General features: G+C 42.4%; 1 protein-coding gene across 4 annotated transcripts in view; it reads left to right on the top strand.

Annotated features, from left to right (window-relative positions):
• MYO1D (myosin ID) overlaps positions 1-27,908 on the top strand; it is a 397,979-nt gene that overhangs the window by 109,773 nt on the left and 260,298 nt on the right. For all 4 annotated transcript variants that reach the window (XM_043503347.1, XM_038385271.2, XM_043503348.1 and 1 more), the window contains exons 4-13: positions 246-411; positions 2,526-2,579; positions 3,627-3,722; positions 13,083-13,199; positions 16,289-16,492; positions 18,740-18,885; positions 18,971-19,085; positions 20,784-20,954; positions 25,969-26,039; positions 27,499-27,573. In XM_043503347.1, coding sequence (XP_043359282.1) covers positions 246-411; positions 2,526-2,579; positions 3,627-3,722; positions 13,083-13,199; positions 16,289-16,492; positions 18,740-18,885; positions 18,971-19,085; positions 20,784-20,954; positions 25,969-26,039; positions 27,499-27,573 — 1,215 coding nt within the window. The remainder of the gene's footprint in view (positions 1-245; positions 412-2,525; positions 2,580-3,626; positions 3,723-13,082; positions 13,200-16,288; positions 16,493-18,739; positions 18,886-18,970; positions 19,086-20,783; positions 20,955-25,968; positions 26,040-27,498; positions 27,574-27,908) is intronic.

The raw sequence follows: 27,908 nt of genomic DNA, 5'->3' as shown, positions 1-27,908 counted from the left end.
TAAAGATCTGCTTTAAGAATTATTTTGGAAAAGTTTTCTGGCCTGTGTTATACGGGAGGTCAGACTAGATGATCACAGTGCTCCCTGGGAATTTATGAATCAGGACATGTATGAATCTTCTTGTAGAACGTAATCCTGCTGTTACTAAAGCCCTCTGAAAAGCATGATTTATGTCTGGAAAAAGATTGCACTAGATATCTAGGAACACACTACCTACACTTGCCTTTTCTGCTTATCTGTACTAGAGTGAAGAACATGTTGTTGAAATCCAACTGCGTGTTAGAGGCCTTCGGCAATGCCAAAACCAACCGTAATGACAATTCCAGCAGATTTGGAAAATACATGGATATCAACTTTGATTTCAAAGGAGACCCCATAGGTGGACATATCAATAACTATTTGCTAGAAAAGGTAAGCTGAGTTTGACTGTAACATGCTAGGCTGTCTTCCCATGTATGATTATTTGTAAAACATAGTATTTGCCATTTTAAATGTCTCCTGAACTCACTTCAAATAGTTCATTGAATATCCATCATAGGATGACTGTCACTTCAGAACTAGACCGTAATTCCCCCCCCCCCACCCCGAATCAATAAAGGTATGGTAGCTAAAATTAAGAAACTGTCAAAGCACTAATGTGTTGCAGCACAAACACCGTGAAACCATTGTTTTCAGAGCTCATTCCATGATAGAACTCGGGGGATAAATAGAAAGGTTTCAGAATGTTTTGTCTGTGCTTTGTACCCAGAATAAAATCTGATATTAATTTAACATGTGTAAAATTGCTTCCCACAGACATTCTTGCATTGAAATCTCACTGGTCAAGCAAAAGTTATGAAGATTTCTGTGTGTCCGCAAGTAGTGGTGGTGTGGTTTTAGAAATGTTGCATTGAACTGATGCCATAGCTTTATATGATCATCTGTTAACTTTTATTACATATTCCAGGAGAGTGATGGAAACAATGTCTTTCATGTCATTTTAGACTGTACAGATTTGGCAGCATCTGGCAACATTTTTAAACTTCTGTCTTTATTTCTCTGAAACTTAGTTCCAGAATAAACATTTTGTTGTGTTTAGTATTTAATATGTACTGCTATGACCCTAGTGACACATTAAGGGAAAATTTTGTTTGCAACTGCAATGGCTTTAACTCATAAGGCTTTTTATAAAATGTGTTGGACTGCACTGTGCTAAGTTCCTGTTTCTGTTAAATTTTTTTTTTTTTTTTTTATTTTGAGGCTTTAATGTTAGCCCAGTGGGGTGATGAGGGCAGGCAATGATTTTCCATTGCTGCATATAGAGGTCTGATCTTAAGTCAGCTAACCTTGCATGATCATACAAATCGTCATATTTACAACAGCCACCTCACTAATTCTCACTGACTTTTTGCTAATCCACTATCCTGGTATTTCTCACAGGAAACCTAGTTGTTTCACTCTACTTCTCAGCAAGGATTTAATAGCAAAAGATGGCTCTGTAGTGAGCTTTTATTACTAAGATGTTATTGTTACAAAATATTCTACGCTTCACCAGCTAGCTAATGATTTAAACAAAACTACATTATGCCATTCAAAGGCCTTGTTTATACTACAGGGGGATATGGATCTAAGTTACGCAATTTCAGCTACGTGAATAACGTAGCTGAAGTCGAAGTACGTAGATCTACTTACCGCAGGGTCCACACTATGCGATGTTGACTGGAGATGCTCTCCTGTCGACTCCCCTTGCGCTTCTTATTCAGGTGGAGTACAGGAGTCGACGGGAGAGCGATCTGCGGTTGATTTAGCGGGTCTTCACTAGACTCGCTAAATCAAACGCCGATGCATCAATCACTGTGCGTCGAGCCCCCGGTAACTGTAGACAAGGACAAAGTATACATTTTTGTCATGTGGTATCAGTGACTCCTGGCTTAACTTACTCATTATTTTGCAAAGTTCTGTAATTGGCAATGGTTCTGAGTCACTGTTGTGAATGTGAAGTTCCACTGTAGTTAACAAGAATTTCCCTAAATCTTACACTGGTGCGGGATTAAGATTCAGTGAAGATCTGAATGCCTCTTGCTCCTTCCAACATTGGTCTTGGGTTAAAAATGAAGCATAACTTGCCACTGCTTTACCTGTTCTGGTATGTTAGCAGAAGAGTTTACCACAAGAGTTCCCTAACTGTGGACCCTGGAGCACTTGCTGGTGATCAAGTGGTGCTATTTCCTATTAGATGCTCAAAATAATTTCTTATGTGTTTTGCATGTAAGCAATTACCATGGTCACCACAGGGGGTCATCTTTAAAAATATCCTGTTTGTGTAATTGAATAATCTGTGTATGACTGGGTTGTACACTCCATGGGACAGGGACTGCCTTGTGTCATACACAGCTAGTAGTGATCAGTAATATATTTGTAGGGTAAAAAGTGCTAGAGGAATTTTGGTAATGATAGTGAATTATTGCATTGGCAGACTAAGGTAAAATATTTAAGCATACTACTAGTGTCTAAAAATATGTGTCTTTGTATCTCTCCCCCGCCAGTCCCGAGTGATTGTGCAGCAGCCAGGAGAACGAAGCTTTCACTCTTTTTATCAGGTCAGTGTTTGCCTACTCAAACACATGGAAATTAGCTGGCTCATTCCTCTGCTCAGGGGACATAGAGGCAAAGCAATTAACACGTTCCGTCTTGCATGTTTTTTGTAAAGGGGCGCTCTGTGTTATCACACTCGGGGCCAGTTTTCTGCTTTTTCAACCATTTCTAGGTTGCCTGAAGATGCCTAATTTTGGAGAGGGGGCCAAGGAAAGGTGGAATACTCCTCCTCATCCTCCTATTTATTAACACATTTGTAAACTTAAACTTCTGAGCACTGGTACTATACCTGGACTTTGGATTAGTACTTCATTAGCAGTACAACTAATGTCCTCTTTTCTCATGAGGCTTCTGTAATTTGGATGGAGCTAGTTTCATGGCATTGGGTACATTCATATCTTAACTTCATATTTTTACTTAAGTGCCTTCAGTATTGTTTGTGGTAGGCTGATGCCTCTGTGTAGGCTCTGCTGGGGAAGAAGGTGCCCCTCATCATACCTCTTTGTAAAGAAAATGATCAACATACTTACTGCCTTACTTTGTTCAGCACAGTTTCTGATATTTGCCACCATGGTATATGTGGCACTTTATTTCCAACATGTGGCAATTTGAAGATGTTTCCATTGGGGAAATTACATGTGTTTGGTCCTGCATGCTTGCCTGAAAACATCTGTATGATGATGCCCCTGTGCAGAGGTTTTGACTTCTTTTCAAGATTGTTGCTTTAACAGCCTTAAAGGCAACCACCTGGAAAGTTTTTGGCTCTGTAATGGTGGAGACTGTGTATATGATAGCCACAATGCTTACACAGCCTTTCCCTGTGACTGGAAAATTCACTGCATGATGCTTACTGGCTTCAGGTGCCAAGGCTCTTTGCATATTAGTAATAGAAATAGAATGTTGTGGTCATGCCTAACCATGCATGAGGAAGAAGGATCAAAATTTATTCAACGTAGCAATAAATGAGTAACTTATGATGTTACACCAACTATGAACATACTGGATGGTGTTTGTCTTTTTGATTGATCATTTTTTAAAATACTATTTGACAGCTTCTCCAGGGAGGTTCTGATCAGATACTACGCTCTCTACATCTTCAGAAAAATTTCTCTGCATACAACTATATCCGGGCCGGAGGGCAGTTAAAGGTGAGGATGCAGTCAATTAGTTTCAGGTAACTTGTTCTAAAGTTGTAAATGCATCTGGAAGTGGTACGTTGACTTTAGCTGTACATCCTTGCTCACAATTATGGGAAGATATCGTAAGAGAAATGAAGAATTCCAGCCGCAATCTAAAAGACTGGGCAACTACCAGGTTGTCACCCCCAGCTGCTGTGGTGGATTGCTGTGCCTTGTTGCTGCTTGCTCCCTGCAGCAGCTGCCAATATGATGAGAGGGCAAACAGTCTGGGTGTGGAGTACGGGCAGGCACTAAAGGGGCTCTAAGAATCAACCTCAATAGCTCATGGTCTAAGTGGCTTCATATAAACTGGTTTCGTGTAGGCATGTGGGACTTTGGTTATTGATAGCAGACCCCCAAACAAATTGGTTCCCAATGCAGGCACCATTATGACCTATTTTCTATCTCATGCCTTTCATGGAATCTCCTTTAGATCAGTGATACAATCCAATCTTCTTCAAATGGTCGCACGTGTCCATTCCACTTCAGGTTTGTACATGCCCAGTGCACTGTTGGAGATTTTTCCCTCAGCAGTACCCATTAGGGCTGTGCATGCACCATCTGCTGCTCTGTGCTGCTGCACTATGTTATAAAGGGTAGAGCCACACCCAGTCCCCTTCAGTTCCTTCTTACTGCCCACGGCATGCTATGGTGCTGCTGCTGCAAATTTTCTCCATTTTGCGTTTGTAAATAGTTGGTACTTATTAATAGTTTTTGTTAGGATAATGTAGCATTAGGTTTGCTTTATTGGTGTACTTTTTTGGTACTCTTTGGTTCCTGCTGTGTGGATACTGGTACTTAGTGGTGGGGGTGTGCCTCGGTCCCTGGGCTTCAAGCCCTGTGATGCCTGCAAGAAACCAATGCTGGACAGTGACCTGCACTTCAAGTGCCTAGTAGAAGCTCATGATAGAGATGGTGCCAGATCTACAGGGACTTTAAACCCAGAACTAAAAAGGAAGGGGAGATTACACTAAAACACCTTCTGATGGAAGCAGCCCTGTACCCACACTCAGAGCTTCCCCATTTGGAGTGTGTACCGAGCATATCCGCTTCAGTTAAGAGTGCTCCTCCTGTTTTGGCAGATTCTTGATGCCAGTCTCTTTCTCCAGTACCAAGGAAGACACACCAGAAGATGACATCGAAGAACTTGGTATCTGGGAGATCAAAGTCCCTGACACCAAAGTCCAGCAATTGTGCTGGTGAGGAGGATAGATTATGTCAGTGGTGCCGTCTTGGCTTAGCAGTAGCAAGAGACTGTACCTTTTGAAACGTATGTTGTGGAATGCGACCTTTGGAGTCTCTCAATACTGTGGGCACTGCAGCACCTCCTTGTACACTGCTGTCGAGAGGCAAACTGCAGTGATCTCACTAATGCCCTTTTCTCCAGACTACTGACACGAATTCCTGGCACTGACAGGAGTAGCTCCTCTTTAGTTGGATGAATACAGTTCATCCTCTGAGTTGGAAGTTGGCTTGTACGTGTCACGGCTGTGTCACATAGTCACCACCCTGATACCCAGCAGAAGCTCTGTCTTGGCTGACTGGGAAGGAATTGAGCTCCGCACCATACCAGTGGCCATTTTGGAACTCTTGGAGGTTTCTACCTGCCTCAAAGTTGTCTCCACCACCCTTCGTCTTCAAGACATCCAGAGCCTTTGTGTCAAGAGTAGCAGGAAGCAGGTACCAGGCTCAGAACTGAACATGGACTGTCTGCTTTGGTGCCTTCCCCTCTCGCCCCCCAATAATTGGGGGAAGCTACACTTTAGCCGTTCCTGTGGTGGTCGTCCTCATTGCCTGAGCAGACAGTAGCATCGGAGGATTCTTTATGTCCACTGGACGATTACATTGTCCACTAAGACCTGCTAAAGAGGGTGACTTTTGCCTTAAATATTCTGGCGGAAATGGTTCTATAAAGGTCTCACACTTTGGTCAATATCTTGACATCTGTGGAAACTTCTCAAGTGGCATTTCCAATTAACGAGGCTATTCTGGTGCCCACTAAAGTGCTGTGGCAAACTCTATCTTCCCTCCCTCCCGGAGTGCCAGGGCCAGAAAGCATCTACCCCAAAATCAAAAGATGCAAAAAAAAAAAAGCTCAATCTCTTTGGCAGGAAACTTTATTCAACAGCTGAGCTACAACTCAGGATTGTTAATCAGCAAGCACCACTGATCATTGATTTTTAACCTCAAGGACAATATTTTAAAATTAATGGATGCGAGACAGGTGTTTCTTGCTATGGTGGATGAGGGAAAGTTGGCAGCCATCGCTTTACTTCTGGCTGGTTTGGATGCTGCAACTAGAGCCATGGCATCGGCTATTATGATGCATAAATGTCTGCAGCGCCAGTAATTGGGTCTTCCTCAGGAGGTCCAACAGACAATCCAGGTTTTTCCTTACAAGGGGCCATCACTATTCTCACAACAGATCAATAACAAGCTGCATAGACTTAGTTTCTAAGGGTAGCCCAAGTCATTGGGCATTTATACATGTGTCCCAGAGATGAAGCAGTGTTTTCCTCAGCAGCCACATTGGTATGCGTTGCAATACAGACCAAGCTAGAAAGAAAGGCAAAAGTTATAGGAGGGGACCACCTCCACCTACTTCTTCAGCAGCAGCCAGACAGCCTGGGAACTTCAAGCAGTTTTTTGTATACGTGTGTTGAGGACAGGCTGCCCAGTCTTCAGTTTGCCAGCATTTCATATCCTGATGTTTTCTAATAGGTTGTCCTACTTGCTAAGTGTTTGGACCTGCATCACTACAAATCAGTAGGGCCTAATCATAGAGGAATTAGGATACACTCTTCAGTTTATTTCTGCTTCCCAATTTCCACCCTCCTTCCCAATTCCTTTTCAGTGACCATTCTCACAAGGAAGTTCTCCTGTGGGAGGTTCATTCTCGCCTCCTGTTGGGAGCCCTAGAAGAGGTTCCTCCATTTCACAGAGGGATGAGATGTTGTTCTTGCTACTTCCTTATCCCCAAAGTGAAAAGAGGTTTCAGACCTATGCTAGACTTGCAGCAGCTCAACAAACACCTAAAGAAAATATTTCTCAGGATCACACTGGCTTCCATTATCTCCTTCCTGGATCCTGATGACTGGTATGCTGCCCTCGACTTAAAGGACATATATTTCTGTGTGGTAATACATCAAAGCCACAGGAAATTCACCAGGTTTTTGGGCAACCAATTCCACTACCAGTTTACAGTCCTGCCGTTTGGCTTGTCTGCAGCCCTGCGTGTTCAGATTCATTGCAGTGGTGACGCTTTCCTGAGGAAATCAGGAGTTCAAATATTTCTCTACATGGACGACTGGTTGGTGAGAGGCTGGTCCATGGGTCAAGTGCTGTCCAGTGTAGGTGTGATCCACTCTACCTTCAGCGTGCTAGGATTGCTTATAGAGGAAAAGTATCCTTTGTGCAAGTGACAGAGGTGAGAGTTCATAGGAGTGATCTTGGACTCTATGAAAGCCAAGGCCTTCCTCCCTTAGGCCAGGTTCCAGATGATGCTGGCCATTTCTTTAGACTTGAATGCCCATCCTACCACAACGTTATGGAATTACCTTAAGCTGGTGGGGCATATGGTATCATGTACTTATGTGGTTTGGTAAACCAGGCTTCATCTCAGGAAACTTCAAGAATGGCTGAGCTGAGTGTACTTCCCATTTGTCTTCCTCTGGACATGATGGTTCAGATGCCTGTATGAATCTTAGCCTCTCTGGACTATTGGACAGACCTAACGTGTGTGCGTGTATGTGTGGGCTTTCATTTGCCCCTTTTCAGCCTACTTTGGCCTTAGTTATTGGCACTTCCACCTTAGGTTGGAGGGCCCACATAGGATCCCTGTAGACTCAAGGCCAGTGGTCTGCCCAGGATTTAACTCTCCACATAAATGGTAAGAGAACTGAAAGATATTCAACTAGCTTGTCATGTTTTTCCTTCTGTATCTCCGGAATTAATTTGCTGTGTCCTGCATCCTAATCATTCACTTTACAGCCTGGATTCTCTGTGGTTGGCACCTCAGGAGATCTGTTCAAAGGGAGTGCAAGTCACGCTATTGAATAGAAGATTTTCTACTATTAGATGTACTTAATTGGCAAAGTGGAAGAGAATCTGTGATTCCAACAAAAAGGAGTTTCCCCAGTCTCGGCTACAATACCACATGTGCTGGACTATTTAGTTGTAACTAAACAGCATGGTCTGTCCTCTGGTTTCCATGCCTTGTCCCGGTGGGACAACTTGGGTGCTCTAATGATCCCCAGAGTCTGTGTCAGTGGGGGCTTTTTGCTTCTGGTAGGTTCAACTATGCTGTATTGATCTGTGGGGGAGGGGCCAAACAGAACAGACACCCTGGTCCCCCAGGTTGGGGGTTAGGAACAGGGCTAACAACCCTGTCCCGTAAAAAAAACAACACTAGCTCAGGTCACCACAGAGATGAGAAAAAGTTTGAACATGTCCAAACTCTCTCCATTCCATACAACCTGCCTCAGAAAAATCCTCTGTATCTTTTGGCCCAATACAATCTCAAACCAAGATTTATTGACACAGTGCAGCCAAGAAGATATGAGCACCATCATTGCCAGGAGACATTGGACATGGATTGGTCATGTGCTTCAGATGGAAACTGATTCCATCACCAGAGTAGCAATGAAATGGACACCAGAAGGCAAGCGAAAATGAGTCTGCCCAAAAACAACATGGCGAAGAGCTGTGGAAGCTGAGCTGAAAAACCTGGGGCACAGCTGGGGAACCATTGAAAGACTTTCCAGAAACAGACAGGAGTGGAGTAGTTTTGTCGCTGCCCTAAATGCCAGAGACGTAAAGGGAACATGATGATGATGATGATGAAACAGCAAGGTCTGGCCATTAGTTCCATCAGGGTCCACCTAGCAGTTATCTTAGCTTTCCATCCACTGATTGGTACTCGCTCTCTTTTTTTCCAATCCCATGTCAGTCAGGTTTTTTAAGGGTCTGGGCTGGTTATATCCCCATGTAGAGGATCCTATTACCCACTTAGGACTTAAACCTGGTATTGACAAAGCTAATGGGTCTTTCCTTTGAACTGTTATCCACCTGCTCATTACTCCATCTCCTTTTTGGTGGCAATCGTCTTGAGCAGGGAAGTGGGTTAATTATGAGCCTTAGAGTCTGGTCCTCTGTATACAGTCTTCTACAAGGACAAATTATACCTGCTCTTTCATCTGAAGTTTCTCACCAAAGTTGTGTCTCACTTCCACATCAATTAGGCAATGTATTTGCCAACTTTCTTCCTGAAGCGTCATGCTCATAAGGACGAGGAAAGATATAATATGGCCAATGTAACTTTTCCAAACAACGTGCTTGCACTTGCTTGTGAGTCACCTGAAGAGGAATGGACGTGTGCAAAGTGTTCCTAACCTATTCTGTAACTGTTCTTTGTGAGGTGTTACATGTGTCCATTTCAGGACCTACTCTCCTTCCCCTCTATATCAAAGTCTGTCTAGTACGAAAAAATGAGGAGGGTGGGAGTGGGAGGCGCAGCAATGTGAAGCACCAAATGACACACGTCACCCTGATGGATATGCTGAGGGAGAAATCTCCAATAACAGTGCACCGGGTGTGCACGCACCTGAAGTGGAATGAACATGTACAGCACATCTCGAAGACCAATTATGGAACAGGTTAGTAACCCTTTCTGTCTCATCAAAGGCTGTACGTCACTTATTTCTAATCTCAGTAATGTGGAACAAACAGAGCTGGGCTCTATCTGAAACATTTGAACAAGTACCTGAAGGAGACGCATCTTCACATTCCCATTTTATCATCCCAGAAATAATTCTCCTGTTTTGCTTGTACTGGGCAGCTTTTTCAACTCTGATCATTACCATTTAATCGGGAATGTACTCCAAAGGTCTTTTCCAGGATTATGGTAGTATCAGTATTGGCTTTAAAGAAGGAAATTCACTTCTTGGTCTTTATGGACAACTCACTTAGGTGTGATGGGATTCCAGGAGCGCAGTCTGAGACTGCTGGACTGCTGTGACCCCTTAACTCTCCAACCTGCGCTGTCTCTCACAATGCTTTGCTAATGACAAGCAGCAAGCCCCTCCAGGTGCTGTTATCATTCATGTGGAGCCCCACACCCAGCTAGGTTGCATGAATGCTCCAAGAGCCACTTATGAATCACGCAGAGAAGGGCACCAGCCAAATCCTCCCAACTGCGTACCTCAGGAATATACCATCTTGCACTGCTCAAAATGAGCAGTGCAAATTTAATTATTGGTTCACCACTTCATCAGTGGAAAGTGGATATACACCAGCCTTTGTAAATTTGACAAGTACTCTTACCAAACACTTCAGGCAAACTCACTGGTAAAGATAAACAGTAAAAGAAGTTTGACTACAAAAGATAGATTTTTAAGTGATTATAAGCGACGGGCAAAAAGTCAAAGTGGTTACCAAAATAAAATAATATATATAAACACGCAATCTAAACTCTCAACCCTATGAGACTGGGCAACATCTAGATCAGGGGTGGGCAAACTCGGCCCGGGGGCCACATCTGGCCCTTCAGGCATTTTAATTCAGACCTCGAGCTCTTGCTGGGGAGTGGGGTCCGGGGCTTGCCCCGATCCAGTATTCCAATTGGGGGCTTGTCCTGCTCCACGCGTGCTGTGGCTCTGCACAGTTTCCAGGAGCAGCGGCATGTCCTCCGCTCCAGCTCCTATGCATAGTGTCAGCCAATGGGGCTCCGCAGCTTCCATTGGCTGAGAACCATGGCCAATGGGAGCTGTAGGATGGTGCCTGTGGACGGGGCAGCGTGCCGAGCCACCTGGCTATGCCTCACATAGGAACTGGAGGGGGGACATGCCACTGCTTCCAGGAGCTGCTTGAGATAAGCGCTGTTTGGAGCCTGCACCCCTGACCTTCTCCCCTGCCCTGATCTCCCTCCTGCTCTCCAATCTCTTGGTCCCAGCCTGGAGCACCCTTTTGTACCCCGAACCCCTCATACCCAGCCCCACCCAGAGCCTGTACCCCCAGCTGGAGCCCTCACCCCCCTCCACACTCCAACCCTCTGCCCCAGCCCGGAGCCGCCTCCTGCACCCTGAACTCCTCATTTCTGGGCCCAGCACACCCCCAGCCAGAGCCCTCAGCCCCTCCCGCACACCAACCCCCAATTTCATGAGCATTCATGGCCCGCCATACAATTTCCATACCCAGATGTGGCCCTCGGGCCATCCCAATCTAGATGAAGCAGTTTTTCTCACCCCACTGGATATTGCAATTCATAGTACACAGGTTTCACCCTTGAAACCTGGGCCAGTCCCCTCTGTTGGAATCTTCAGAGTGTCCTTGTTGCTTGCAGGGTAGGAGGGGGAAGGATAAAAGCCATGCATGGGGTCCTTGTGTTCTGTTTTATACTGTTAATCCCATGTGCTTGGAGAACACAAGTCCAGGGCATGTCTGGTAGGCGTTGCTGAGTCACAAGGTTAAGCGATACCCTGGTGTGTGTCCTGTGAGTGAGTCATTGAATTTTAACTCCTCTGCTGGACAATGGCTGGTGATGTCTGTTCAGCACCTACCCGGGCGTTGGTTACCTCCCGTGTCATTGTCTCTGGAGAGCTTGTATCTGGGCGCTTCCCAAACCCACAGCATATTTTAGTGAAAACCATACAATACATTCTCATAACTTCACGTGCATTAATATGGAGATGGGTGACAGGAGGGAGATCACTTGATCATTACCTGTTAGGTTCACTACCTCTGGGGCACCTGGCATTGGCCACTGTTGGTAGACAGGATACTGGGCTGGATGGACCTTTGGTCTGAGCCAGTATGGCCATTCTTATGTTCTTATGTAATGATACACATATTCAGATAGAACCATGGGTTTTAGCAGATCATAACCTTTCCCCTGATACCTCACACGACCTGCTTTATATGCAGTATCACAATTATATATAAATGAGGAATATGGGGATTACAGGACACTCCCCCAAGATATAGAATGTCACACAGGGGTCTGTAGAGAGAAAGTAAAAGCAAAGTGATTCATATTTCTGCATGCTACTACACACCAAGGCAGACTAGTTTATCAGGCAGAAGTTAAATTAAGCAGTGTGTCTCACGAAAGCTTACGCTCAAATAAATTTGTTAGTCTCTAAGGTGTCACAAGTACTCCTTTTCAACCTGCATAGTGTGGCAATCATATCATTTATGCCTTTCTGGCTGAAGAGGCTATGGTTTTCAGGCTGATTAACTCAGTGTTGAATCTCCTGATCCTTCTGCATTGTATAGGAGGTCTGCTATGACAAAGATCAGTCATACATCTTTAGGACAAGACAAATTCAAAACGGTTATTCATATGAGGTGATTAACACCCTCGTGAACCCAGAAAGAAGTCAATGACCAAAACTTATTCTATTAGCTGGTGCAGAATTCATGGTTTAAGGATGGAAAAACAGTTTTTAGCAGTCTCAGGTTCCTCCAGAAGGGCCTTAATGTGGTTGTATAAAAACTTCCACGCTATAGGTCAAGTCTTCACATTATGATGTACACATTACGTTCAGGAACATAAAGTTCAGGGTAAATCCTGACATCAAATGCTTCCTGTGTGTCACTGCCCCACAAGGTCATTGAACAAAACCTTGGGACCTCAGCATCAGCATCCAACAGTTCATATTGCTTTCTGGATAAGTGTTTTGCTGCTGTCAGCTAGTTTGGTAGCAGACTGTGTGGTAGCAGTGGTAGCAGACTATGGTCCAGTGCTGAAAGATGAGATTAAACCCTGTCTCTGATGCTTGATGGGAGAATTGTACCTACCTTTTTTTTTCTTTAAAAAGAAGAAAAAAACCCAGCTTTTTGTAGGCAACTTCCTGTCTTGAGAGTGTTTTTACGTTGCAAAGTCAAGAAGTTGGAATCTAGGAGCCTGCACAGCCATAATTTGGCTCTCTTGTATGTATGCATTGTGATGGTCTTTAATTACGTGATCACATACTATTTCCAAAGGTCCCCAGTTTCTTGCAGATTATAGGATTGATGTACAAAGGAGGCAGAATTAAATTGCACTGGTAACTGTAAAACTGGCATTTCTTAACTTCTGAATGGTTGATTTTGCAATCTAAATAACTCTGAAGGGTTTTTTGGTATGTGATAAATTGAATAGATAGTGGCTGTGACCTACTGTTCTGGGCAACGGTTACTTTTTTTTAGTAACACGTCCGTAACGTCTGTGGTGGTTGCATAATGGCTGCCACATTATGACCTTAAAGCTGTACCATGGTGAGGCTTTATAGTCTAGAATGTTTGTCTAGACTGTGAAAGGTACTAACTTAAATAAATCTCTGTTTTCCTTAGTGTTCCATCAATGATGGTGCAGAGTTCAAAGCAGTGGCAGATGCTATGAAAGTGATAGGCTTCAAACCAGAGGAAGTTCAAACTGTCTACAAAATTTTGGCTTCCATTCTTCACTTGGTGAGTTCCCTGCATGTGGGTTTGTGCAAGCTGTTCTTCCAGGATTGCAATGGCAGGGCAGCCAGGCTGTGTTACTTGTGTTACTTCAATAGTTGAGTTGTTCTATCAGATGCAGTTGGAAGTGCTGTTTGGTTGAAAAGTCAACACTATTCTTGCCTGCCAGTAGTGGGTCAAATTTCCCTATGGGACCATTGTGATCATCTAGTCTGACCTTTTGTATAACACAAGACTTAGAATTTCCCCACAATAATTCAGACTAATAGTTCATCAATCTTCATGTCAGTTTTTCTGGTGATGTCATTAAACTGGAAACTATATTCTAGGACGTTGTGGTGAGCTGTAGTGAAGATGGAAAGGATAAATATAAATAATCTGTGGGTTCTGCTTAGTGTCTTTTAATTCCAACTCCTCTCTAGACCCCTGGCTTGTAACAGTCTTTGCCTGATTAAACTTTATTTGAATTAGTTTGTCATAACATTGTTCCTTGAATCCTGCTAAATACTAAAGGCCAAATCCTTCTTTTGGTCACTGGCAAAGGTAAAGCCTGGGTTGGGGGGTGGTCAAGAAGGATCACATGCCCCTCTCCAGACATCCTAGGGCAGGGGTTCTCAAACTGGGGGTCGGGATCCCTCAGTGGGTTGCAAGGGTATTACATGTGGGGGTCGTGAGCTGTCAGCCTCCACCCCAAACCCCGCTTGCCTCCAGCATTTATAATGGTATTAAATATATTTAAAAGTGTTTTTAATTTATAAGGGTGGTCGCATTCAGAGGCTTGCTACGTGAAAGGGGTCACCAGTACAAAAGTTTAAGAACCACTGCCCTAAGGGGAGGCACATTCAGCAGGGAACCACAGTGGCGAAAAGAGCAGAACGTGATGCTGCCGGGTGGCCACATGCTGGCAGCTCCTCCAGCATGGCTGTACTGCCCCCAATCCTGCCCCAGCCCTTCCACACAGCTTCGACTCCTGGGGTCTGTACATCCCCAGTGGAGGACAGGGTTGGGGCCTAGGGGCGGTACTGAGACAGTCAGGCCAGAGGAGCTGCTGGTGTGGGGCCTCCTTCCTTGTGCTGCGAAGGACAGAGCCCCACCCCAGGTAATGTGAGAGAGAGAACCGGGGAATGGGGGAGAGTGGGGGGCCTGGCTGGGGGCGGAGCAGGAAGGAGTCGGGGAGGAATCCACATGTCCCCCTTAGCTGGTGCCCCCCTTTGTGTCCCTCCCATGAGTTGCCCATAAGTGGAGCATACGATACTGAGGACAATTTAGCCTGAATTTAGAAATGTGCTAATGGTGTTTCATTTGTTGATGAACTGAACAGCAAATCACTCCCTGGAAATGAAGTGCTTACTTCAGCTTTGCTGACAATATTCTCAGCAGAGGCACATAGAATCATAGAATATCAGGGTTGGAAGGGACCTCAGGAGGTCATCTAGTCCAACCCCCTCTCAACTCCAACTAAATCATCCCAGCCAGGGCTTTGCCAAGCCTGACTGTAAAAACTTCTAAGGAAGGAGATTCCACCACCTCTCTAGGTAACGCATTCCAGTGCTTCACCACCCTCCTAGTGAAAAAGATTTTCCTAACATCCAACCTAAACCTCCCCCACTGCAACCTGAGACCATTACTCCTTGTTCTGTCATCTGCTACCACTGAGAATAGTCTAGATCCATCCTCTTTGGAACCCCCTTTCAGGTAGTTGAAAGCAGCTATCAAATGCCCCCTCATTCTTCTCTTCTGCAGACTAAATAATCCCCATTCCCTCAGCCTCTCCTCATAAGTCATGTACTCTAGCCCCCTAATAATTTTTATTGCCCTCCGCTGGATGCTTTCCAATTTTTCCATATCCTCCTTGTAGTGTGGGGCCCAAAACTGGACACAGTACTACAGATGATGTCTCACCAATGTTGAATAGAGGGGAACGATCATGTCCCTCGATCTGCTGACAATGCCCCTACTTATACAGACAAAAATGCCATTAGCCTTCTTGGCAACAAGGACACACTGTTGATGCATATCTAGCTTCTCGTTCACCGTAACCCTAGGTCCTTTTCTGCAGAACTGCTGTCTAGTCACTCGGTCCCTAGTCTGTAGCAGTGCATGGGATTCTTCCGTCCTAAGTGCAGGACTCTGCACTTGTCCTTGTTGAACCTCATCAGATTTTTTTTGGCCCAATCCTCTCATTTGTCTAGGTCCCTCTGTATCCTATCCCTACCCTCCAGCATATCTACCACTCCTCCTAGTTTAGTGTCATCTGCAAACTTGCTGAGGGTGCAGTCCACGCCATCCTCCAGATCATTAATGAAGGTATTGAACAAAACCGGCCCCAGGACCGACCCTTGAGACACTCTGCTTGATACTGGCTGCCAGCTAGACATGGAGCCATTGATCACTACCCGTTGAGCCTGACGATCTAGTCAATTTTCTATCCACCTTATAGTCCAGTCATCCAACCCATACTTCTTTAACTTGCTGGCAAGAATACTGTGGGAGACTGTGTCAAAAGCTTTGCTAAAGTCAAGAAATAATGCATCTACTGCTTTCCCCTCATCCACAGAGCCAGTTATCTTGTCATAGAAGGCAATTAGATTAGTCAGGCATGACTTGCCCTTGGTGAATCCATGCTCACTGTTCCTGATCACTTTCCTCTTCTCTAAGTGCTTCAGAATTGATCCCTTGAGGACCTGTTCCATGATTTTTCGAGGGATTGAGGTGAGGCTGACTGGCCTGTAGTTCCCCCGATTCTCCTCCTTCCCTTTTTTTAAAGATGGGCACCACATTAGCCTTTTTCCAGTATTCTGGGACCTCCTCCGATTGCCATGAGTTTTCAAAGATAATGGCCAATGGCTCTGCAATCACATCCACCAACTCCTTTAGCGCTCTTGGATGCAGCGCATCCAGCCCCATGGACTTGTGCTCGTCCTGCTTTTCTAAATAGTCCTGAACCACTTCTTTCTCCATAGAGGGCTGCTCATCTCCTCCTTACACTGTTCTGCTCAGTGCAGCAGTCTGGGAGCTGACCTTGTTCATGAAGACAGAGGCAAAAAAAAGCACTGAGTACCTTGAGCCATCTTGTCTTTCACTACTTGCTACAGGGGAATTTGAAGTTTTCAATGGATGGCGACACGCCTGTGATTGAAAATGGCAAGGTTGTGTCGGTCATTGCAGACTTGCTGTCAACAAAGTCTGACATGGTGGAGAAGGCCCTGCTTTTTCGAACTGTAGCTACAGGCCGGGATGTCATTGACAAGCAGCACACAGAGCAGGAAGCCACGTATGGCAGAGATGCTTTTGCAAAGGTGAGTATGAATTCTCTTTCTACAAGTCTGTGCTAGTTTGTCATGCAACAATTTCCAAAACCAGAATTTCCAGTTTCCAGTTTTTGCTCTTTAATTTCACAAATGATAGGAGCCTATGGATGAATGAAAGTACAGTAATTCCTCGCTTAATGGTGTAGTTATATTCCTGAAAAATGCGACTTTAAGCGAAACGATATTAAGTGAATCCAATTTCCCCATAAGAATTAATGTAAATAGGACGGGGTTAGGTTCCAGGGAATTTTTTTCACCAGACAAAAGACTATATTATATATATACACACACACACACACAATATAAGTTTTAAAGAAACAATTTAATACTGGTGGTGATGATTGTGAAGCTTGGTTGAGGTGGTGAAGTCAGAGGGTGGGATATTTCCCAGAGAATGCCTTACTGCTAAATGATGAACTAGCAATTGGCTGAGCCCTCAAGCGTTAACTCATTGTTGTTAATGTAACCTCACACTCTACAAGGCAGCAGGAATGGAGGGAGGGGAGACAGCACACACCGTGTGTGAGAGAGAGATGCGCATTGCTCCTTTAAGTACGCCTACCCCACTCTTAAGTACATTGCCTTTTTAAGTTAATCAGGAAGCTGAGATGGCAACTGCTGCCAGGAAGCTCCCTCTGTCCTGAGCCCTGTTGTGTGTCCCCCCTGCTCTATGGAAGATGGCATAAGCAGGGTGCAGGGGGCACCCTGACATTAGCCCCCCTCTTCCCACCCCTTTCCCCCTGGCACAGCAAGCAGGAGGCTCTGGAGAGCAGCTCCAAGGCAGAGGGCAGGAGCAGCACAGGGCAGTCGGGGGCGGGACAGCTGAACTGCTGGTAATTGATAGCCTGCTGGGTGGCTGCCACACAGGGAACTCAGGGGAGCGGGGAGCTATTAGTGGGGCTGTTGGTCCCCCCTGGTTCCAAGCTCCCACCAGCTAGCTGCAATGGCTGCTCTTCCTGCAAGCAGTGGACAAAGCAGGCAGCTGCCAAACGATGTTATAAAAGAGCATTGCACAACTTTAAATGAGCGTGTTCCCTAACTGATCAGCAACATAACAATGTTAACCAGGACGACTTTAAGTGAGGAGTTACTGTATTGCGGAGTCTGAAATCTGTGTAGCAAAAGTTTCAGCAAAGAGTGCAGATGCTTAATGAAGTTGTTAGAGAAGGTCACAAGGTTTTGGGGGCTGTTAGTCTGGATGTTTCTTCTTCAATATGTATTTTTAGAATATTCACTTAATGAAAGACTTATTCTTCTAAATTAATGGGTTTAGCAGAGTTAAAATTTTATCTGTGAGGTAGGGCAACCCACAAAACAATTTTGGCTGCAGGGTGTTTGCCAGGACGTTGGAAGTCTTCGCTCTGTTAGTTCATATCTTGGTAGAATGGAAATGCAATGAATGAGATTGAGAGAACAAATTGACAGATCTAGCTGCCTGCTTGCTGTCAAGAAGAGAGCAGTGAAATAGTATGACATCCTTAAGCACACATTAAAGATCATGACAAAGGCTACACCTTTGATTGTTTGGCAATGACAGCAGCCTCATTTGTAAGGGTGATAGTGAGGGACTATTGGGAGGACACTTAACTACTCAAATTTATTTTAATTGTTGGAAGAAAGAATGGAGAGAGTTAAATGGTGGTATTGGGTAAGGGCTCACATTTGGGCCTGTCACCTGGAATGTCATTTTAAGGTTGTAATACTTGCCAGAGCTGCTTAATACAGGTGTCACTAATTTGAATGATTAGATTTTGAAGACAGAAAATGATCTTGCTTGTGACCACTTCTTAAAAAGTGAACGATGATGATATTTCATAGTACTATATTTTGTGGTGTTAAGTGCTCAGTTATGATGGGTGTGAGCACTGTATAAAAATCTTAATCCTGCATTAATCTGCTCACCTATATTTTCCATATTCATACAATTCTCTGATGTGGAGATAATAATTAGGTAGCAAGTAGGTAGCGGAATTGGTAGAGCTATTTAAGATTCTGTTCTCATATAAACGAACTTAGAAAGTAATACAGCAACGTTATATGGAAAGAAAAGGAGGTTTCTCAGATCAAGAAGTTTGTTTAATTTTAGCAGGAGTTTTACCTGTGAATATGGGTTTAATCTGAAAACCAGCTTGAAGTAAACTACTATAGACACTAGTATAGAGACCTGACAGAAATACAGCTAAATCAGTTATGAGAGAGGTCAGAAATTAAGACCAATGTTTGTTCTCCTTGTAGGCTATATATGAGCGCCTTTTCTGTTGGATTGTCACACATATCAATGACATCATTGAGGTGAAGAACTATGACACCACAATCCATGGGAAAAACACAGTCATTGGAGTCCTGGATATTTATGGCTTTGAGATCTTCGACAACAACAGGTAAGCTGCATTGCTAGAGAAGGAGATGCTTCATCTTTCCTCAAATGAAAAACTAATCAATTCTTTCTCAACTTTATTTTTGCAGTTTTGAACAGTTCTGCATTAATTACTGCAATGAAAAGCTGCAGCAGCTTTTTATTCAGCTAGTTCTAAAGCAAGAACAGGAGGAGTACCAGCGAGAGGGGATTCCCTGGGATCATGTGAGTGAATTGGCAGTGGGGGTCTGGTTGAATCCAGTGTACCATTATAGGGCATGGTCCTGAAGTTGCTTCTCATGTAGTCTCCCATCAAAGTCAGTGGGAGCTCTGTATCCAGAGCAGATGCAGCATCAGGCTTGTTATCCATAAATCAGCCTCTGGAAAAAGCAAATTGAAAATATATGACATCCTTTCTATACATTTTGTGGCCTCTTTTTGACTACCACCGTAAACTGGGTGATATGCATTTTATTTAGTTTAACAGGTGTTGAAGTAGAAAGTTTTTTTTTAAATTGATCCTTTCTAACTGGTAGGATTTTGATTAGAAGATGCTGGTTCGCATTGTATAGACATTAGAATCCTGTTCCTCTACTATAGAAAATCGGTGGCAAAATGCATTGATTTCATTGGTGAACAATCTGGCCTTATAATAGCATAAACCAGGCTTTATGAGCCAGTTATGAAAATGTAATGGGGAAATCTATTATAGGAATTCATTTCAGGGAAAGAGTAGTTCCACTTATTACCCACTTTCTTACATTGTTGGAAAGCATTTGGCCTTTGTGTGCCTTACAGTATGACTGCAGCCTGCGAGTGTCCAGTAAAATTGCACAATGTCATGTATACCACTGTCTTGCTGTCACAGCTTCCACTGCCATAAGTGTGTATGTGAATATCTCACTAAGTTGACTCTTGAAAGGAAGTGTAGTTGATTATGGGATCGGTGCAGTGGTAATCTGAAACATGAAAGGAGACCCTTCTCTGCTGTGCCTCGTAGTGCTGCAAATGTTTCTGCTATAGCTATGCACTTCTTGACAAATAAAACTCTTCGGTGCTGTATAGGAATGAAAAGGGCCAACTATAGACATGCCTATGGGTGTATCATGTGGATCATGTTAAAGCTGCCTAGCCAAATAGACATCAGGTGAGCCTTTTCCACTAGATTCTTTCGATCTTAGATTTGAATGTTGGTGATGAAAGTAATGTTTACAGAACTCCTGTGCCCGAAGAGGAAGAGCCAATACTGGGCCAGATTCTCCTCTGTTATGTTTGTCTCCCTACTGGAATCAGTGGGGTTTCCACTGGGGTAACTGAACAAAGTGAAACTTACTTTTTAATGCTAATGACTAGGGTTTTTTGCTTGCTTTAGTAAAATCTAATCCTGATACAACGGCTTTGTTTTTAGTCACTAGATTCCAAGTAAGGGATGAAGTTTGGACATGAGTACTAAACACCTGTTACAAGTACACTTCTCTTAGAGTAGGAATTCTGAATATATGATCTGCAGTCTAGCATATTTTCAGATGGTCTCTTTGGGAAGCAGTAATTTTCATTACAATTTGTATGTATATTTTATTTCCATTATCTCAGTGGATCTCAAATTATGGTCTATGGAGTATCAGTGGACCAGATCAGTATCAGAATGGCATGTTTTGCAAAGCAAGCAGTGGGATATTTTGGGGATGTAGAGGCCTAGGAGGAAAAAAATGCTCAAAGTCGTCTGTAGAATGAAACTGTTGAGCACTGCACCACTGCATAATGAGCCTAGTGCTTCTCAGTTTAGTTTCTTTATTACAATTAATAATGTTGTATTGCATATCATTCTCCCTGTGTGGTTACTGGTGTGTGCATAGAGTTCATCCACTTCTTTTCACTCAATAGTGAGAGAAGACCTGCAAATACCTGTTTTGTGTTCTGCAGATTGATTATTTCAACAACCAAATCATTGTGGATCTGGTGGAACAGCAGCACAAAGGGATCATTGCCATTCTGGATGATGCCTGCATGAATGTTGGAAAAGTCACCGATGAGATGTTCCTTGAAGCACTAAATAACAAACTGGGGAAACATGCTCATTTCTCCAGCAGAAAGGTAACCTGTTCATCTGTGTAATCAGAACCTACCTCTCTTCACATGCAGCACATGCTGTGTAATTCTAAGTGGAGTAAGGAAAAGGACTCATACAGTGACTTGAATAGAGAGAGGCCCTTTTCTAGAAAAAAAACTTAAATGTCTGCTGCACATAGTATTTCTGTACTTGTATGGCCAATCAAGTTCTCTAGTTTAGAATTAGTTAATGAATGAATGTTATAATGGTTTGTATCCAGAAGAGGGAGCTAAAGTATAATCAATGCAATAGATTTTTATTTCAAGGGAAAAATGGGAAAGCATGAACTTGTCTTGACATATGATGTCATTTATAACCAATAGGTGCACGGTTCCAGTTCATGTGACTGTTCCCTATGAAACCAGCTTTAATATGCTGTGGCAGTGAAAATGACTCACATTTCTCCTTTATTACACCCATGTAATCTTCACCCTCAGTGGCTTAAAACATGCTTATCTTAAATTGTATCCATAGTCCTCCAGACCCTTTGATTTGCTTTGTTTTTGGTATGACAACCAGTTAAAAGATTTTGTTACTTGGTAATATTTTTAAAATATGGACACTGGCCTGATAAATTTGAGAACCACTCACATTGAATAATCCAATAATGTCCTTTAATTTATTGATGTCTTTTCATTGAGAAATAGTATTTGAAATCTGTTCATTAGAATACTGTCTTCACCACTTCACAGTTTTGTATATAAGGTAGGAGTACCTCCGTAGCATACTTGTCTAAGAAATGTGCTAAAGACTATCTCCAGAGACTCTGAATTCAAACAGTAGAAAGAGCTGGATCTGGCTTGTTTTAGTGAAGAATGGAAATGGAAGTAAAATAAAAAGATTTTCATTCAGCTATGGCTTATTCTTAAGCACACTTCACTTGGAGTGTAATCTGTCAGCTAAACTGCCATATACAATTTTTTGGTAAACAACAAACAATATTCTCACCGTCAGCACTAAGCTGCGGGATTGCTGTATAGTTAAGGTAGGGGCATATGTTATGAGTACTTCAAATTTTATGAGTAAATGGCAGTGAATTTACTTAGTATATTGAAGTATTATGTCTGTCTTGCATAATTGAGGCTAGTGAATTTGGGTGCAAATTCTTTCCTTTGTTGTTGTTAATGCTTTTGAATGGTGCCAGTCTCAGGGGCTTGGGGAATGAAGTCTTATATTTTCAGAACAGGTATAGCAAGGGCAACAATAGTCCAGATTTCCAGTGCTACCCTGCCAATATACTTAAACCCAAGGGAAGATCATCCTCTGTGACCTGTTCATTCCTAGGTCTCTTCTATGCTGACACCACCAGCAAGTGGCTATGCATGGAGGTGAGCGCTGTTGGTATAGTGTGCTGGTGTGAGGGGAAGTGAATTTGACAATGAGTGAGGGGCTATAAATGGGAAAGCCACAACTGATTGAACCACTGGCTTCAGGAGTTTCTTCCTTTTGTAGGAAACATTCAACAGTATGATGTAGTGCCAATACCAGTATTCCTCAGCAGGGAGCGATATCGTCAGGAAATTCTATATTAGCACAGACTGAAGGAGAAAACAAGGAATACAAAAATAAATGAGCACTTCCGTATGTATAGATTTTCCACCGAATGCATCCGATGAAGTGAGCTGTAGCTCACGAAAGCTTATGCTCAAATAAATCGTTAGTCTCTAAGATGCCACAAGTACTCCTTTTCTTTTTGCGAATACAGACTAACACGGCTGCTACTCTGAAACCTGTATGTATAGACAGTTATATTAATTACTGATGGAAAAACAATCATATCAGATGGTGTAAATCAATATTACCTTGAAGGTTTTGACCCATAAAATCCTCAGCATCTTGTTTCTTCTTCTGACCTCTTATACCCCTGCAAATAACATTCTTCTCACTAATACATAAAATATCTTGTTTACTGGCTGTTGCTTCCTCCATTTACCATCCAATAAAAGTCTGAGTTGTTTCCACCTTCATGTTTTAAGTTACAAATAAGACCTGGTTTCATTTTCCTTCCACTTATTTACTTGGCTTTGTGGACTGCAGTTAAAATACTGTGGTGTCTGTCAGGTAAAGTCTTATCTTTAATTTACCCAGTAATTATGCTATTGAGGAAGATGTTCTTAAAGAGTTAAAATACATGTGCTGATATGCTCTGGGAATTGCTCCTGTTTTCCTGCCTCACAGTTAATGCTTCACTGCCCCCCTCTACAGTATGTTGCACTCCACATCAGTGTGGATAAGCTCTAAGGGGCTGCTGTGCCCTAAATAGTAGTGTCCTAGTTTATGTACTGAATATCTAATCTATTGCTTTCTGCTTAGTTGTCCTGGTTATTCTGGTGAAACCTAGACAGACTAGAATAAATACAAGATTTTCACTGTGGCAATTAATAAACAGCAAAAATGTATTATCCATAGAGCAAAAAATGTAGATCTTTTTGAGACTTTCTTCTCAGAATCACCTAATAACCTAATAATCACCTGTATGAAAATTAACTATTGCTCACAACACTTGTGATGTACGTAGCAAAGTATTATCAATGAGCAAGGGTTTGTCTTGCATTCAGTTTTGTAATTGATTCTTGTGGGTGTAAGAGGGTCAGGTGCACTGATGGGTAACCATCAGTGAATTCCTAAATAAACTTTAAATGTCTGGAGATTCTCAGAGGGCAGGTGAAGTGACTTACTAAAGCTCACAGTGAGTGGGTGGCAGAGGTGCTATTACAACTTAGTACCATGCTCACTCTTTGACCATGGTGCCTTTTATTCATTTCAATTATAGTTTGTGTTTAGAACTAGCAAGGTTTAGTATGCTCAGATGTAAACATTCCCTATTTACATCTGTCAGCTAATATACTAAGGCAGTAAAACGTAAATACATACACATGCCATTAATACATTCAGACGTACTTCCGCCATGAATCACTGAATGCAGTGATTCTCAGCATTAATATTAACAATACGTGACTAATGCCATAGTCCTATAGCTGATTTGGGATGAAATTTACTCATTCCATAAATCCTATATACATCGGCGTTGTTCTCGAACTCATGCTCGTTAGAGTCCACATTGAGTAAACTAAAGCCAAGGTTAGCATGTGAATCAACATTTTTAGTGAACTGGTTACATCAGAATGTGGTGGAGACCTGTCCATTCCATAATCAACGGCATTGACACTTTGCTATTCCTTTGCTGTATCTGCCTATGCAGTGTGGTCAGGATCCTCTCACGCAAAGAAACTAGACCCTGTACTTAATGCTGCCTGCCACTATATTACAGGATGCCTTAAGGCTACTCACGTCAACAGCCTCTACCCCCTTGCAGGTATTGCTCCTCCTAATGTAGGTTGGGAAATTGCGAAGAGTGCAGAAGACAATGCACGGATCCAAGACATCCACTATGTGATATAACACTGACGCTGAGTTGACTGAAGTCACAACAAAATTTTATTGCCACCATTAAACCCCTAACATGGTTGTCCAAACAGGCAAGGTTTCAGTTATGACAAATGAGTAGAGAATGACCCTGTAGCGTCTGTGCTCTGGCTCCCAGAAGTTTTCCCAGCTGAAACTGTATCGACCTGAGCGCTATGCCTCTCATGGAAGTGGAGTTAAGTCAGCATAGTGGACGAGTTACATCAGCAGGAGCGATGTTTTAGTGTAGAGGCTTACAGAGTTAGGTCGATGTAAGTTGCCTTGCATCAACCTAACTCTTTAGTGTAGACTAGTTCTGAGAGAGGTAGCAGTTTACTTTTGAACTTGATATGTATTTTGAAGGCCAGATAGCCAGCAGAAAAGGATAAGATGTGATCTGAGAGAGGTTTTAAAAAGAAGGAAACTGCTTTTCTGCACTCCTGTACTGTCAGTCATCTCTCAGGTTTTCTTGGCCAGACTTGGCTTCCTAAATATTTCTGCTGGCAAACACTATTAGATTGACAGGATACAAAAAGCCAGGCTAGTGCTTTATACATAGGAAGAAAAGATATAAAACCAACTAAGGGTTTGAGATGGACCTTATTAGGCCCTTCCACAAGGGACCAAATAAAACTAAAAAGAACACCTTAAAAATGAAGCCAGTGCACCATCTTAAAAATTGTAGTCAGATTGGATTATCCTTCATGTGTGCAGCATGGCTACTGGATGGTTCAGCCTTGTGATCTTGTGCTTGTAACTAGTGTGCAGTCATTTTCATTTCTTTGCCAGTTCCAGCTTTTTTAAGAAAACTGGGCTAAAACTATTTGCATTTTCTTTTAGATGCTAGTGACTCCTATGTTGTGGGCTGTTTATATATCTTCTTTGCAGCACAATAGTCTAACAGCATTTTAAGAAAAAAGAAAAGGAGTACTTGTGGCACCTTAGAGACTAACAAATTTATTAGAGCATAAGCTTTCGTGAGCTACAGCTCACTTCATCGGATGCACGATGAAGTTCTGAGTATGTTTCCCAGACCAGAAGAAGAGCTATGTGTAAACTCGAAAGCTAGTCTCTTTCACTGACAGAAGTTAGTCCAATAAAAGATATTGCATCACCCACCTTGTCTCTCTCAGTATTGGTGGGACAGATTGACTGATGCTTTGTAAATACTTAACACTTCATTCAGTCATCCTGAGTTAGCTATACCATGTTATGTTGATTTGGAGGTGATTATGATGTCATGAAGGAATAAATATGAGCAGATGGGAGAACACAAGACAAAGCAGTTCTGTTTCCATGCACATATTCTTATTAATAAAAAAGGAACAGTTTTTGAAGGTGTCAGTGACTATTTAATTTTTAAAAAATCTGGATCTTAAAACATGGTTTATTTTTATGTTCCCGTGTTTTTATTTATCCAAAAAAATCTGGATAGAGTACATGACTTGTGTCTGTAGAAAATAGAGTAATTTTACAATTCCAGTTTGTTGTAATACAAGGTGAAATCTAAAAGCTGCTGTGCTCTGAAATTTGTGGAATTTCAATGCTTACACTTAATGCCTTCCTTTTTAATAAATGTGTGATTTATTTTAGCTTTGTGCAACAGACAAGATCCTGGAGTTTGATAGAGACTTTCGGATTAAGCACTACGCAGGAGACGTTATGTGAGTGTTTTCTTTCTGTATTAGAAGGTGCACCTTCTACTTGTTCTTGTCCAGCTTTAACCTACATTGTGTTCTCATTTCTATGTGATAAATGCAACAGATTTAAAATAAAATTCAGTGTCACACTTGTTCTTGCTACATATACTGTCTTCTTGGAAGTTAGGGAATATGAAGGGTGGAGGGAGAAAAATGAAGTTTCCCAAGAGAAGCTTAGGTCTTGTCTACACAAGAAAGTTGTACTGACCTAAGAAATCTGTTTAGTGCCATATCAATTTAGCTTAAATGGATGAAGAATCAGTTTAAGATTAATTGAATTAAAATAGGGCACCCTTAAACTGAAACAAGAGTGTTCACACAACGAGCGTGCATCAGTCTAACTAAATCTCCATAGGGGTTTTTCTACACTTAAAATTTTTTACCAAAGTAGCTATTTTGGAATAATTATTTTTGGATGTGGATTAAGTTAAATTGGACAAAAGGACTCTTATTCCAGAATAAGAGTGTTGACATGGAAAGTTACTTCAGAATAATAATTCTGGCATATTTCTTGGTGTAGACAAACCCAGTCCAACTTTCTTTTATAGACAATACCCAAAGCTTGTTAATGATGGAACAATTTGGTGACCAATCCAGGCTTTATGGAGTCCACTAAATGAAGGTGGATTTCTTGTGGAGTCTCTGTTGAATATAGCAAAAAGAAAAGGAGTACTTGTGGCACCTTAGAGACTAACAAATTTATTAGAGCATAAGCTTTTGTGAGCTACAGCTCACTTCAAGCTTATGCTCTAATAAATTTGTTAGTCTCTAAGGTGCCACAAGTACTCCTTTTCTTTTTGCGAATACAGACTAACACGGCTGCTACTCTGAAACCTGTTGAATGTAGCGTTATTGATAGACACAGCTGACAGAGGTTGGTCCTGCTTTGAGCAGAGGGTTGGAGTAGATGACCTCCTGAGGTCTCTTCCCAACCCTAAGCTTCTATGATTCTGAAACAGCCAAATTTCTCTGGTAGTTTAGGGAAAAAGAATGAGGTGATACCTCTGTGGTTGAAACTTGTGCACTGCTAGCGGCTTGCAAATCTAAGAGGACAGAAGTGAATTGTGAAAGCGCCTGCAGGCAATACTAGAGCCCACAGTTTGCTGGATGAAATAATTCTTATTGCTTCTCATCTGTAGATTTAAAAATGCATTCTCAAATTAGGGAAGCATTATTCCTATTCTAAAGAAGGAGAAATTTAGGCACATAAAGGAAGTGATTTAATCCAAAAGGTTATACAGCCAGTTAGTGACAGATCTGAGAATGAGCTTGTCCCTTGTCTCCCAGTCCCACCTTTTGACCACATTTCTTCCCTTGTATGTGATTCCATGTTGGTGCACATAGGCTTTTTCTTCTAAATATGCAGAAGCTAGCTGTGGTGATATTTGACCTCTGTGCAACTGACTGTTTTTCTCTTTCGCAGATATTCAGTCACAGGATTTATTGACAAAAACAAGGACACTTTATTCCAAGACTTCAAACGCCTAATGTATAACAGGTAGGAACAAAGCTTTGATCAGCCAACCTGTTTTGTACACTATTTTATATTATAATAAAATATTTTGGCATAGTCTAGTTCCTAAATTTTTAAGACTAGAAGGACCTTTATGATCATCTAGTATGACATCATGAATACCCAGGCTAGAGAATTTCACCCAGTAACTTCTGCATAAAGCCCATAATTTCTGGATGAGCTAAAACATAACTTTTTCTAGGATGACATCCAATCATAATTTAAAGGTTTCAAGTGATTGAAAATCCACCAGATTGTTTCAATGGTTAATTACCCTCACTATAAACAAATTGCACCTCCTCTCTAGTCTGAATTTGTCT

The sequence above is a fragment of the Dermochelys coriacea genome, chromosome 27, assembly GCF_009764565.3.
Source record: "Dermochelys coriacea isolate rDerCor1 chromosome 27, rDerCor1.pri.v4, whole genome shotgun sequence".
Classification (NCBI taxonomy): domain Eukaryota; kingdom Metazoa; phylum Chordata; order Testudines; family Dermochelyidae; genus Dermochelys; species Dermochelys coriacea.
The sequence above is the reverse complement of the archived record's forward strand: the minus strand, read 5'-3'. Positions and strand labels throughout refer to the sequence as shown.